The 15,673-nt window shown below is 32.8% G+C and overlaps 1 protein-coding gene across 1 annotated transcript in view; it reads right to left on the bottom strand.

Annotated features, from left to right (window-relative positions):
- LOC124538088 overlaps positions 1–15,673 on the bottom strand; it is a 110,412-nt gene that overhangs the window by 43,720 nt on the left and 51,019 nt on the right. The window contains exons 2-16 of the mRNA XM_047115094.1: positions 11,941–12,034; positions 8,344–8,434; positions 7,042–7,171; positions 6,133–6,275; positions 5,788–5,915; positions 5,528–5,707; positions 5,112–5,278; positions 4,445–4,726; positions 3,963–4,215; positions 3,513–3,695; positions 2,713–2,945; positions 1,914–2,127; positions 1,264–1,440; positions 930–1,162; positions 51–196 (exon numbers count right to left, since the gene is read on the bottom strand). Coding sequence (XP_046971050.1) covers positions 51–196; positions 930–1,162; positions 1,264–1,440; positions 1,914–2,127; positions 2,713–2,945; positions 3,513–3,695; positions 3,963–4,215; positions 4,445–4,726; positions 5,112–5,278; positions 5,528–5,707; positions 5,788–5,915; positions 6,133–6,275; positions 7,042–7,171; positions 8,344–8,434; positions 11,941–12,006 — 2,626 coding nt within the window. The 5' untranslated portion in view covers positions 12,007–12,034. The remainder of the gene's footprint in view (positions 1–50; positions 197–929; positions 1,163–1,263; positions 1,441–1,913; positions 2,128–2,712; positions 2,946–3,512; positions 3,696–3,962; positions 4,216–4,444; positions 4,727–5,111; positions 5,279–5,527; positions 5,708–5,787; positions 5,916–6,132; positions 6,276–7,041; positions 7,172–8,343; positions 8,435–11,940; positions 12,035–15,673) is intronic.

Below are 15,673 nucleotides of genomic sequence, written 5' to 3'. Positions count from 1 at the left end.
TAGATGATGACTTCTTTTTAACTAATAAGACTCCAACTTATAAATCTTACCTGCAATGAGTTGAATGACATCATCAGCCACCATCATCGGTCCGGCCGCTGATACCAAGCTGTACTTCAGTTGCAACCAGACGTCAGCTGTTATATTAAAGATGCCGCGGTCCAAAACGTCCAGAAATCGGAGACCGAGTTTAACGCTAGAGGGACACAATATTTAAAATTACTTTTCATAATAATTTTAATCAGTAATCATGAATATATTTCTTTACATAATAAGTAAGAACCTATTTCAACCTGTAGAATACAATAATATGACATAGTAAATGACGTGAACATTTCAAATATTACTTTTCAATTTCTTTTACACGATGAATTTCAACAAAAATATTTATAAAGATATATATATATATATATATATATATATAGTTATATATATAACTGAACTATAAATATAGTTGAAGTACGTTCTTATGTGATAGACATCACAGAGAGGATAAATGCTGTTTTTTTATTAAACTTAACAAATATAATATTAAAATATATTAAAAAAAGTTTATTAAAACTAAATTAGAATAAAGCGCCAGAATTTTGGTACGGGTTCGATCACAAAACTGATTATTGTAAAAATCCGTATTGTAGATCTATTTGTTTTGAAATAAGCCAGAGTTCTTGCCATTTTTTCTCCCTGGAGCCTTTCCGAAACGATGATAGTATTTAAATATCTACGATTCAAAAAGGCTTCATTGTTAAGTTTAATTGAATAAAATAGATTTATTTATAAAAAACTGCGCTTTTAGACAAGCTTGAACGTTATTCCGATAATTTAAAGTGGAGGAGCCGATTCCATGAGAGAATAAAGAGGATCCTTTTGATTCAGTCAGTCATCAGTTCGAACACTTTTATACTATTTAACGACTAAAGTAATCATACCTTATGTGCATAATCCTGTTCAAGTTCTTAGCGCTAAACCAGAAGTCCATCACTTCATCCATCAACGCGGCTACTTCCTTCTGTAGTTCTTTGTCCATCCCATAAGTTTTGTATTCGAACAGATATGTGTAATCATCGTTTAGTTTTTCATACAGTGTATTCAAGCCAGTTATTATTTGGGTCCAATTTATTTCTTCTAAACTCGTGTGTTTTGCGTTTATTATATCATCTATCTGTAAGATTTATTTTATTTGTTTGACATAGGTAGGCTTATAGGCGTAGGTAATTTGTAGGGTATTCCATTTAATTTTCAAAGTCACTTTGTTGTACTTACCGCTTTTCCAATCACCGATTCTCTTCGCAATCCTTTTTCGATTGAAATAGTTACATTGCATAATGTCGTGACAAGTACTTCTTCATTTATATTAGGCGGAAAATTTAAGTACACTCTAGCTGTTTCTGCCCCGTGACATAAAATATCTTGACAAGACGTTGACAAAGCTTTGTAGCTCTTTAGGAAAGAAAGAACAAAATATTACAATCCATACAAATATTATAAATGCGAAAGTAGCTCTGTCTCGCTTTAACGCACAAGCTACTATAAAGATTTAAATAAAATTTGGTACACAAATCTTCTAGGGCTTGAGAAAGCATATATGCTCCTTTTAATTGGAAAAAAAGTGTTGTAAAACATTGAAAAGGTCGATGAAAGGTTGTATGACAGCATTGTCATTTTTAGAACTAAATGTTCTAAAAGATCTACATATAAAATATCATATCATGACATCCACTAAGGTGTGTTTTCATATTCTACACAAGCAAAGCCAGGGAAAATACCTAGTAACAATAAAATTTTAGTAATTATTGTAATGAGTACTCTTATCGTCTGACATTTTTTTCAAACAAATAACAAAAGGGTTTAACAACTTTATAGTAATTACTGGTTATTTCAGTTAGAGCTGGTAAAACTAAAACCTCACTCACCTTTTCCTCGTCTAAAGCCGTTGTTAAAATTGTTCTTATAATGTCTGGATACAATTCCTTGACTTTTATCTGCAGTCCTCGAGGCGCCACGTCCAATTGTTCGTTCATTGCTCTTATCATTATATTTATGTTCTTCAGGAACGGAGCTATTTTATATTCCAATAGAGGGTTCTGGCCTACAACTTCTTTAGCCAGCGCTCCGTGAACTGTTATCCTGTAAGTGAAATGATTAAGTTGTATGGGGCACTCTTTAAAACTCAACTTGTAATACGAGTTACATATATTTCAGTTAATATGGTCACAATTAATATAATTAATATAAATAATATTAATTGTGACCATATTAACTGAAATAAATTAGATTAAAAGCCTGTAAATTTATCTCTGGGCTGAGGTCTATCTCTCTCTTTGAGAAGGTTTTTGGAACACATTGGAAAATTAGACACATGCAGGTCTCCTCACAATGTTTTATTTCACCGCCGAGCACGAGATGTATTATAAACACAAATTACGCACATGAATATTCAGTGGGGTCTGTGTCCACAATCAGTTAAGGTACACTTATTATATTATACACTGATACACTATACTATACACTGGTTAAGATTATGGTTACAATTAAATCGAAAGTTAATTAATATTGGGTCCTATTGACGAACATAATCAATTCGAACATTTATATTGGAAACCATGGGGTAATACATATTCTTAATATACTCAATAAACAATCTGACAAATCTTTATCAAAATTCAATAGTACAATTCGCGATGAAAAAAAATCGTCTTAAATTAAACTCACAGTATATTTTTACCCAAATGTGATTTGTTTCGGAAAACTTGTAACAGTTCGGAATCTTCGGAAACATTAAGGACTCGAGACCAGTTCAGGGCCGGTCTCTCTTCTAATTCCATAGTTTTCAAATGCTGAGTAAAGTTTTTCAGGATTTCAAAGTCTTTGTCAATTGTATAAAGCTGATCGCTGATGTCTTTGCCCAGAGTTTCCAGCACGAAAAGCGAGGCCATACTGTTTATCTAAAAACACAATAATATTTGGAAATATTCTTTTAATAGATGAGTAAAGATTTTTGTGTAGCGTTTATGCAGAGGTTTTTTTTTTTATGGAATAGGTTGGCGGACGAGCATATGGGTCACCTGATGGTAAGTTGTCACCATCACCCATATGCAATGACGGTGTAAGAAATAATAACTTTTCTTTACATCGTCAATGCATCACCAACCTTAGGAACTAAGGTGTTATGTCCCTTGTGCCTGTAGTTGCACTGGCTCACTCACCCTTCAAACCGGAACACAACAATACTGAGTACTGTTGTTTGTCGGTAGAATAACTGATGAGTGGGTGGTACTTACCCAGACGGGCTTGCACAAAGCCCTACCACCAAGTAAAAAGTAGTATGTAGTAGTATTTTTTAATTTATTGGTTTAATCCTAAGACATTTTTATAAATTGTTATTAATTTACAAATTATAGAAGGATTACAATTCAGTACTCCTATCTAAAAAAGGGACATATAAGCCTAAATAAACTCATATTATAATAGTCTTAAAAGCCATAATAATAGAACACAATTTGATTACTAACATTATTCTTAACTTCATATATACCGAATGACGACACCAAATCATATATATAGTTTTTCCAGGCGTCTGTACAAAGCTGTGTCTTCAGATCCGAGGCTTCTTCTTTTGAAATCAAGAAAAAGTTCTTGAGACGATTAATGTCACAAAACATTTGACCTGGATCATTCATTTTGGACGTTGCAATCTGAAATTAGGGACAATTAATAATGACAAAGTTCCAATTTGTACATCAAAATTGTAAAATGTTAGTGTTACTTGAAACTGGTTTGTTAAAAATAAATTAGTATTTCATGGATCAATAGATAAGTAATGGGTGTTGATAACAATGTTTTCGACAAACTGAGATAAATACATTGAGACATCATCAGTCAACTGCCACCTTAATTATGGTTGGATCTACTATACAAATCAACTTAAATAATACTAATATTAGTTATGTTTTTTAGTGTACCTGTGTCCTTTCAGCATCAGCTAAAGCTTCCAAACCACTTTTAACTATATGTAGTGGTAATTTTAATAGTACTTTAACTCCGAGGGGGTTCCGCAAGGATACATTGTGGGCCAACTGTTCTATATGCATGTTTATATCAACAACCCTCTCACTTCCCTCAATCAGCTTCCCAAGAAGTGAAGAATAAAACAGAACATCATGTCTTTGATTAGCTGGTAACCATTTTAAAACAAAATTAGTTAAACGCGATAAACTGTAAAGAAAAACGTGATACATGCTTATTGATCGACTGACATTAGAATAGTTTATTTAATTCAAATTGAATATAATATTTTAACTAATTGAATATATATGTCACCGTAACATTACAAAATTCGTTAGATTACAATGTGTCTCGTCAGATTGTAATCTATCGATGGGAAGCGTTCAAATTGTGATCTACCGTAGAACGGATACATATAAATGTCCATCTTACAACTTACATATTGAATATAGCGTTTGTATCATTGCTGCTTATTTCTGTAACAGCATTAGCGACGTTACGGAACATTTCTGTAAATCTTTTAATTCCTTTGTTTATACCCAACACGTTACCGACATTTGTTGATTCTAAATCTGTTACTTCTTCTGTGTGTCCTTTGTTTGTTAAAAACTTGTTCAAATATTCAATACCTAGAACTACAGTATCGATGATATCTCGCAGTGATTTGTAAGAGTCAGTCTCTCCAAAAGTTGGTTGGAACATGTCCATTACTTTAGTGATCCTGTAAATAAAGTCACTATAAATAAATCGAATTTTATAGGCCTGTTTAATTTGAAAATTGTTATATAATCTATTGTTCTTATATTGCGAAATCTTCCTCACAATGTATTTCTATATGTCCGTCTGAATTTGATAAACCGAAAAGCTACAAAACATATTTCCATACAGTTGTTGTAGCATTGTGAAGGTTAAGGTTTATAATTTACAAACGTTTTGTGTGAATTTGCTAAAACGTCACGATGAATGTAAGCTATACCAGTATGTCTCATGTAAACTACAATTAAGTTATATGTATTACGATATAAACATGTTATGTGAAGCTACGATGGGTAGCGAGTATTGGAAATAAAATCATTATTACTATTATTATTTTCCATAACACTTACATGGTCAAATTAACGTAACTGAAGTCTGGTTGTCGTCCCTGCAAAATAGAAGTCAGCTCTGGGGGTAGGAAGCTGTCTAATGACGTCATACGCAGCACAGCTACGAGCATGTCCCCTATTCTTGTTATTCTGTCATCCCCAGTTAATTTCGAATACATTTCACCTGCCTGGAAGAAAAATGTTCTTAAGCTTTAGAAGACATGATTGTTTACATAAATTAGAAAACATTAAAGTGATGTTATTTATGTTATTTATAACATCACATAGTGCATATTTGTATGTGTAAGTACAGGTGAGGCACAGGCCCGACCTGAGTGCTTAGTATTTGGAGAAATCAACTAATTAATTATAATATTAAAGATTTTCTGCCCACTTAGATTAAAAACAAAATTTACCATGTGAAAATTACTACATACCATTGTTACATATTTCCCTAAATCAATTTCGAGAAGTAGATCCTTGACTAGATTTTGTAGAATTTTAGTTTCAACATTGCAAAGCCTGTTCACAAATATATTTAAATGTTCAACATTTTTTATTTTTATCGTCTTCATTATAGATTTTGGGTTACATCTATCAATACCCTCTTGGAAAATCTGAAATAAATACTGAAGTTAGTTAAAAGTTCGGTCAATAATAATAAGCCAGGCTTGTTAACTTGTAACATTGTTCTTACGCCTTCAAAACCGATGTCTGCAACCATCACGCTATCAGCTACTTCTTCAGAAATGTCCAGCTGTTTTGATATATACCGTTTAACTCTGTTTGGATTTCTAAATAAATCACTGACACGTAATCCATTTCCTGAAAAAAGGTTAACCATGTTCAAAAAGAAAATAAGAATGCAATTTCAGAGATTTGAAAGTTTGTAGATTTTTTGGAAATACAAATTTGGTGACGCCAAATTTTCTGAGATTTCTTTTACCTCTTTTGGTAATGTAATGGTAAATAGGTAAGTGATAAAATAGCCGACTTACTTGTGATATTAGTAAATATGTAACTGAGAGAATAACGGACTTACTTGTGATATTAGAGAATACAGCATTATCAGCGATATCGGACAAGGTGGCGAGTAGCTTGAGCGCGTCGGGTGCTGCGGACGCCGTGTCGATGACGGTCGCGTTATTGAGCAGCGGAGAGAGTTGGCGTTGTATTTGAGTAAACCTTATCGAATTTAGACACAATAATTATAATAATTTAAATTTTAAACTAAAAAAATAACGTATAAGAATGTAATGACATACTACTTAAATGACGCCGAAATTTACAATATATTTGTCAAGCTGGACCTCTGAACAGACATTCTGAATTTATGATGTCATATGATGGTTAGTTGTTACTACTGCACATAGATATTGGCTTTTATTCTTTTAATACGTAGAGAAATAATAAAACGCAAAACACGAACGTGATATGTAAGAAAATTATATACGACATCGATTTTCACAATAAATGAGATTTAAAGGATAAAAGCAACAAAATAACGTACGTATTACCGAAAGTCGGTATTCAACGTTTTACAAAGTGAGTGAGTTAAGAAGCATGTTTTATAGAATAACGTAGCAACTCTTCATTAAATATCCCAGCCTATTACGGAAATTCGTATGACAGCTATTACAAGTATTATATGAAATCAAATCTTTATTTTACAGTAGTAAACACATCGTTTAGTCACGTTTAAGAACAAGAAGCGCCCTTATCGCTAAAACAGCGATCTCTTCCAGGCAACCTTAAAGTTGAGGAAAGAAACAGATATAGAAATTTAATGTATTGTATGTTTGCAACCTAGATTTAAGTAAATGGCTTATGTACAATAATTTTGTATTGGACAATAATATTTTCTACTAATAATGCAGCGTTTATCATAATTTGGAAGTCAAATTATTCTTTCGTATAACACTTTAATAATAATAAATATGAAAAATCTTACCTAGACTTCTCATAGGTGGGAATTTCTTCAAATTCTTCCATAGGTGAGCATTCATTATTGACGTTACATACGAAAGACTGGAGGAAATTAAGTACACCAGCGCTTGGCAACGCGCGAGCCGCAAATTGACCTGAAGAAATAATTTAAGAATAAAATATATCTGGAATTCAGCCCTCGACTGATCTTCGCTGATCAATAAATCCACAAATATAGGTCAATCAAGACAAGTCGCTTAATGCATTTGTATCCCGGCAAGTTCATTACTCTGAGATGCTACTACATTATAGAAAAACAACTGGTTTAATAGTAATGATTCCTATGAGTCCATAACCTTAGGCTAATAGCTTTAATAATCAATTATTATTTAATGGAAGTTGATAAACCAAGCTTGGTAAAGCTTCTCAAATTTGAGAAAGAAACAGACTCCCATCTAAAGAGGATCTATCGTACCTATGTAGAACATCGTTATAGTCACTTTATTATTGAATTATTATAGACAGCATAATGATCAGAGATGATTTATGAATTATTAATAATTAGCTTAAAATATTATTAATACATTTATTGATAGCCTAGATGTTGATAGAAATAATTATAATAGAAATAGTCTTAAACTACCTTTTCTTTCATTTTATATCTTATTATTTAAAAAGTGTTTTTAAAGTGCTTCTCTGATATATTTAAAAGGACTTTTTTATTAATTTTTTATTATTATATTTTTATTAAAAAAAACTTGAATTTAAATCCAAAAAACTCATATAACTTGGGGTTAAGTCGGGATTAAATTTTCGGTGAAGAGAAAACGTATACCATAATTGCAACACCCGCTGTTTGGGCTTACGTTTCCCTCTTTGCGATTGTTTCCCTGGTTGTTGCTCATTAATAGCAACTCGCAATTGACCCAGCAATAGTTAGTAATTACTATTGTGGTGCGCTCTTTAAAATGGACAAGTACAAGTTCTTCGTAAACAAAAGAGTTTTTAATGTAACCCTTATAAGTATAATACCCTTGTATATATAATACAGCCAAAAAAATTAACCTTAATAATAGATATTTTTTTTTCATAGTTGTCTTAATATGAGCGCGAAGCTATTACGGATATTTCTGTTTTTTCTTCACTCACAAGTGTGCTTACGAGCACTTCTTAATTTTCGAATATCAAGAAATACAAAACGCGTTAGATGCTTCGAAAACTAATGCTTATCAACACAAAAACACGTCCTCCTGCCCGTTACCACTCATACCGTAAAAAAAAAACTGACCAATTGACGCTTAAACTTAATATATAGGTATTTACTCACAAGTGGGATAGTCTTTGTTGTCTATGTTTATCCTTACTATGTAGAGGCTGAGCATAACAAATGTCGCCCAAAGGACACCGGCCAATGTTATCTGAAACAAATAATATTAAACTTATATCAGCTGTATATATTTTAGTTCATATACCTACTACTCTATTAGCCCGTGTGTTTAATTAATGCTTATCATCTTGTGTTCATTGACCATCATCAAGAGAAAACCTGCAACCGATTAGTCGTGTTGAAGCAGCGTGATGAGGTAAAGTCTAAACCAAGTGTTGAAGAGGAATATGGAGTTAGTTAGATGGATGGTTGGTTGGTTGGTCGTTTGGTTGGTTGGTTGGTTGTTTGGTTGTTTGGTAAGCCAGCAATGGCAATTAACGCCACACATATTTTATTAATAGTCGTTACTCCTTTGTTTAAATTTTTTATATAAGGAAAATTTGCACCTGATTAAAAGAAAGAAAGTAAATAATACTACCAATTCTCATTGGGAACTAAGACCATTGTGTCTTGGCCTTGCACTGGCTTAGTCATTCTTCAACCCGGAACACAACAATACTAAGCATTGTTGTTTGGCGGTGTAATGCTTATCTGATGAGTGGATGGCATATATCCATACTTGCACAAAGCTTCTACAATATCATTTTCGACACATCTCCAACTTGTAAATAAGAAGTGTACGATCAAACAGATAAGAAGAATAGCTTTAATTGATATTATTTACATATCGCTATATTTTATATGAGTAAAGGTTTCTTGTCCTGTATCACAAAGGCTTTAATTGCCAAGGGCGTACTAGTAACTTTTTGATTATTTAAATTGCCTTTCACAGCATCAACTATCGATTAAGGACGATTAATATGTTTTTTTATTATCCACTAACCGCACACGATTTTGCTCCTTTACGTTTTAAGTAAGTATCAAATTGATTGATTGATTTGATTGATTGATAGATTTAATAATCAATTAAAAACAAAATATTCTTTATTCAAATAGGCTTTTACAAGCAGTTTTGAATCGCCATTTTACAAACTATATTAAATGAAGCTAGCGGTTCGGAATGCAGATTCTATCGAGAATTTTAGTAATGTTAGTTAAATACAACTATATATATATATATATATATATATATAATACATCCACCAGACCACCAGTCAACCAGCTCCACGTTTTTTTATCATCTATATAATATTGTGTTGAATAATATGCTTTTTTATATCTATCTATAAATTAAACACATGAAAAAGATGCTCGTTCATAAGATGATGATAGCTTTATATTTAATTCAATATAAGTAAAGTAAAGTAAAGTAAGACCCTGTAAATTCACACTGCCACTGCTGGGATAAGGCCTCCTCTACCATTAAGGAGAGGGTTTGGAACATATTCCACCACGCTGTTCCAATGCGGGTTAGTGGAATGCACATGTGGCAGAATTTTGATGAAATTAGACACATGCAGGTTTCCCGACGATATTTTCCTTCACCGCCGAGTACGAGATGAATTATAAATACAAATTAAGCGCATATGTATAGCGGTGCTTGCCTGGATTTGAACCCGCAATCATCGGTTAAGATGCACGCGTTCTAACCACTAGGCCATCTCGACTCCCACTAGGCCATCTCGACACATCGACGATTCAAAAGTGCTCTTATGAGCCGAATTGAATAAAGCATATTTTATTTTGACTAAATATGTTGAATATTTATGTTAGTTTAATGAATGAAGCTTTTTTTATGGTATAGGTAGGCGAACTAGCATATAGGCCACCTGATTGTAGGTGGTCACCATCACCCATAGACAATGACGCTGTAAGAAATATTAACTATTCTTAACATCGTCAATGCGCCACCAACCTTGGGAACTAAGATGTTATGTCCCTTGTGCCTGTAGTTACACTGGCTCACTCACACTTCAAACCGGAACACAACAATATTGAGTAATGTTATTTGGCGGTAAAATAACTGATGAGTGGGTGGTACCTACCCAGAAGGGCTTGCACAAAGCCCTACCACCAAGTAATATCTTATCCAAAATGTAATCTATAATATTGTATACTAGCGGTCGCCCGCGGCTTCGCCCGCGTAGATAACGGTTCATAATCAGTCTTCTAATATCCCTACTGCTGAGGCACGGTCACATTTGAAGAATTACTGCAACCGGCGCTTGGATCTATTGTGATAAACCTCAAATTCGTGATCACAACACCTCAGCCAGACCAACATCAGCCACGAATCTGATGAGATTCTTAGGGTCGGAGGCCATTATGCCCTCTAAGGACCGGAGTTAGAACATTTTATAGTTCTATCTTTTATAGTTTAGGCATCATACGCAAAAAATCAAAATTTTTTGGTAGATTTTTTCCTTTTTTGTCCGAAAAACCCAAAATATCTCACGGAACCCTATTTTTTTTTTCAAAATAAAATTTAGCCTATGTTATGCGGCATTAATTTAGCTTTCGAATGGTGAAAGAATTTTTAAAATCGGTCCAGTAGTTTTTGAACCTATTCATTACAACCAAACAAACAAAGTTTTCCTCTTTATAATATTAGTGTAGATTTGAAAGTAACTCTGTCTGTCTGTCGCTCTTTCGCGGCCAAACCGTTGAACCGAATTTGATGAAATTTGGTATGAACTCCAAGAAAGAACATTTGACTTTTTTTGCCTGACACATGACAACCAACACCCTAAAATGCGGGCGACTACTATTTGCATATAAAATAAAGAATTATTCTGTGTAATTACTTAAATGTAGATGATGTAGTTAATCTAGGTACAGTGTCAGAATAAATAAATATTTTACTTAAGCAAGCTTGAAAACATTTTTCAATGTCTTAAAATCTTTCAGTAGCTTATCATTTGTCACTTAATAACATAGTAAATGAAAGAATAATTTTAGCTACAATTATAATTTCAAATGTTAAAAATAAAATGGTTTGAAATCAAAAGCAAAACCAAACATAGAAATAATGTAATCAGTTCCTTTCTTACAAAAACATCACACATTGTAGTGGACAGTAGGAAATAGTATTGCCAGGTCGAAAAATAAAAAAGCCAGACTCTGCATTAACTCAAACCGAACATTTTTTACATTTTTTTACGTTTTGTCTGCTGCGTGTGTTGTTGCGATTTTATTTAATAGGCTATTTGACTGGTTTTTAAAATATCCATTATATTATTTAGTAGAGGTTAAGAAACCCAAAACAAATTTTCTGAAAAATATCAAATAAAAATTCCATATTTAAATAGCGCGCGAAAACGCTACTTGGACAATATGGCGCTGCAATGGGGTCGGTGATGTCACTTGCCTGTATTGTTATCTGTAGTACATATAATCCAAATACAGTGGGCAAACGAGGTTAACAAGCAAATGACGTCACCATAAATCCGACCAATCAGTCAATTTTAAAAATGGTATTTTTATTTATGGATTAATTATTATTTTCAACTTTCGTTAATAAATAAGCATTTTTAAAAATAATTTATACTGATTACAATAACTGACACTTAATGATTCGCATTGTCAAATAGGCTATTATGATAGGAAATGTATTTGCATAGTCGGTAAAGATAATGATATTCTCGATGTTATACTGACCGGTTTTCTCTTCCGTATGAGGTAGTCTTTCCACAGCAGCAGGCGCAGTTGTAAGCCCGCCGCCATGATGACGTCGCTTCCCTCGACACCATGACTGCAAGCAAAGAAGAAAATAAGTAACAATACAATAATATAAACCAAAATTTGGTGGTAGACCTTTGTGCAAGTCATCATCAACTGAAAAAAATATCTATATCAATATTATAGATATTCTACTGCCAAACAACAGTACTTGGTATGATTGTGTTCCGGTTTGAACGGTGAGTGAGCCAGTGCAACTACACAAGGGAACATCATAGTTCCCAAGGTTGGTGGCGCATTGGCGATGAAAAGAATTGTTAAAGTTTCTTACAGCACCATTGTCTATGGGCGGTGGTACTCTTACCATAAAGTGGCTCATATGCTCGTTCGCCAAACAAAAGCATAAAAAAACTCCTTAGTGTATAGAACGCAATGATATTCTAATAAACAGATATGTTATATCCATGCTAAACAACAGAAAAAGGTGTGCCGCACCGGGGACCGTTTATTTTACATTTCGTTAAAAGTAAAAAGGATAGCTTGATAAAAACAATAAGTAAAGGGGATAACTAGATGTTTTAATTACGCAAAACGTATTACTACGTAATTATGATTTATTATAACGTATTGCTACGTAAAACAATTAAAGGCAAACGTCCCAATTAGGACGTTTTCTGGTCTTCACTTTTTGCGCGTTAATAACATATCTGTTTACTAGAACATCATTGATAGAACGTTAATCTTAACCAGAGATTGCAGATTTAAACACCGATAAGCACCTCAAAGTTTGCTGAGCTTAATTTTTGTGTTCAAAGTCTAATTTACGAATGAAAATATGTCGTGTACCTTCTACTCATTCGCATTTGAGCTGCGTGGTGAAATAATCCCTAACTTTTCCTTAAGACAAAGTCTGACCGGCATTTGCAAATTATTTAAGTCTTTTTAAAGAAACAAATGTAATAAATTATCTAATAATATAATATGGTACATTAAACATAAGAATAAACATTTCGCAGAGAAGTAGGAATAAATTATTATCTAATAATATAAGAATAAACATAAATATTCAAGTTTCGCAGAGAGCTAGGACCTTCATAGAACCACTTAAGTTGGAGCAAATTGTTTTCAGAAAAACCGAATAAAATAGTAAATGTGTGTAATTAGTAAATAAAAAAATGTGTTTGTGTGACAGCATTATGACGCTGACGAGTAAAGATCAGCTTTGTTTAGAGTTCAGTTAAACATTTTTTTTTAAATCAAGTTCAAAGTCTTTTTCTTTAGAATCACAAAACTTTTGTTTAGTATAATGGAAGGACGGTTCATGGTCACCTAAGGGTAAGTGGGTACTTGCATTCATAATAAATTGGCGGTGTATGAGATACTACATCAACCTTGTGATATAAGATATTTTGTCTCTGATGCCTGGATACTAGCACACCTTACCGGAACACAATAATACTAAGTACTATCGTACGTTGCTAGGCGATATAGGATGAATGGCTAGTACCTACCCAGGCAGCCTTGCACTAAGCAAAACCAAGAATCAAATAAGTTTTTTATTAATATGATATATTCTAGGTATCTAAATGACGTCTAAAAGGAGGCTTTACTTCTATTAGATAGCATGATTTACGATTCACTCGCGTACGCTGTTAAAATTACGTCTATGAGACATCTAGACGGAACTTTCTCATGACTACTTTGGATGTGAACATAAATTTAAAAGTATAATAATACCCTTGAAATAAAATTCAGTCAATAAATGCTGCAAGCATACTTTATTAATTCATTATATACATAAAGAATCGATGTTCATATGTAAATAGCTAGATTTGCATTAATTTACTAATGGTGTTAGACAAGTTGGTATAAAATTCAAAATAACATATAATATGAAAATGGAAAGAAACTGCGGTAGTAATTTTAAAAAAATATTTCTTAGTATAATTATTAAGGAAAGTGCAACATGGAAGATTTTCCAGACGCTAATATCTCTATAGTTTAAAAGGTCGTATGTAAATATTGCTTACTGTATGAATATAAAATTATAATATACATTTCCTTATGTTTCGTTAGAATTGTATTCATATTCTGTCAGTCGTTTCCGTGGTAATGTAAAGATTAAGTCACTATTAAATAGTAATTTAATAAACAATGAATTGTTCAGATGTTAAAAAACTATCATTTAAATTAAAAAAGAACGATTTATAATTTATACGCGTTTAGATTCGTTCGTTAGTTCACATTGACATATGTCAAGCTTAAAGCCGCCATTTTGAATTTAGCACGAAATCACTTAGTCTATGATAAAGGGACTTTTCGACCAAAAAAGCTGCGTTTGTCAAAGCAGATGATCCTACGAAAACATAACCTTTTCCTTCTACTAGAAAGATTCTAATCTAACGAATTTTGTAGTCTTAGGGTGACTCATAAATACTAGCGACCAGGCTTCTCACGGGTGCAATACTGATACTAAATATACCTCAGAATTTTTCTTATTTCTTTACTATATTGTCCATTATATACAAAAACCTTCCTCTTGAATCAATCTATTGCGACAAACAGACACTTCTGTCTGACGCAATAGATTGACAATAAGCGACTTTATTTCATATTATTTAATGATTATGATAATTATTATAGTAGGATAAGGTTGTACATATAACGTTGATATCATTATATAAATCTCTATTGATATTAAATTGCATAAATCCGCCACTAATGAGAACCTTATAAAACCTGTTTGGTCGTTTTTGAGTTTATCGCGTACAGACGACGGAAGGACTACATTTTCCAATATGTAGTGATTTGCTAGTTAACTAGAAGCAAGCTCCGAAGTTTAACGTTTCACTTGGTTAAACACACGCAGAATGTATTGTTAATGACGGGTCACGCGTTCGACTCCAGGAAGTGACTCGAAGAACATCGCATATATTAAAGATTAATACTTAGTTATTATCCAGTATTAGATGCGAAGGCTTTTCTCGAAGCGAAACAATGATTACTTCATGCTGTACTGTTTGATGTTTAATTTCTGATTTCATGTATTTTTATTACGAACATTTGCGTACTTTACATTATTTATTTTATTATTGGGCATCTTACTCTCTTAAGACCTACGTAGCCTATTTACTTCGTAGTAGGGCTTTCTGCAAGTTCATGTGTATAGATGCTCCTTATATATTATATATGTGTTCCGGTTTAAAAGTGAATTGAGCCAGTACAACTACAGGCACAAAGAACATAACATCTTTTTTTCATTTTTATTTAATCTACAACATCCACAGGCTCGATTATGACAGGGCCTTTTTTTACATTTTATATTAAATATTTTGGCGTTTTAAATTAATTTTTTTCAATCATCAGATCTTCGCTGGATTTCATTCTTGAACATAACATCTAAGTACCCAAGGTTGGTGGCGCATTGGTTATAAGTAGACTGACTCATATTTCTTACAGGACCAATTTCTATGTTTTTGTTGGATAATTTTACCCATTTGCCAATCTGCCAGCTAATGACAAAATAATAATTCCAAGACATTGCTTCACCGCAGAATTGTAAATCTGACATGAATTACAAACAAATGTAAATTAGCGGCGCTTGCCTGGATTTGAACTCGCGATGTTCTGTTACGATAAAATTTTTTACTGATTCCCACTTGGTTCGGTAGTACAATATACACATAGTTATGATCATAAATTGTTCTTTTAA

This window comes from Vanessa cardui, chromosome 19 (genome assembly GCF_905220365.1).
Source record: "Vanessa cardui chromosome 19, ilVanCard2.1, whole genome shotgun sequence".
Taxonomy (NCBI): Eukaryota; Metazoa; Arthropoda; class Insecta; order Lepidoptera; family Nymphalidae; genus Vanessa; species Vanessa cardui.
Note: the sequence above shows the minus strand (reverse complement) of the source record. Positions and strands in the feature narration are given on the sequence as shown.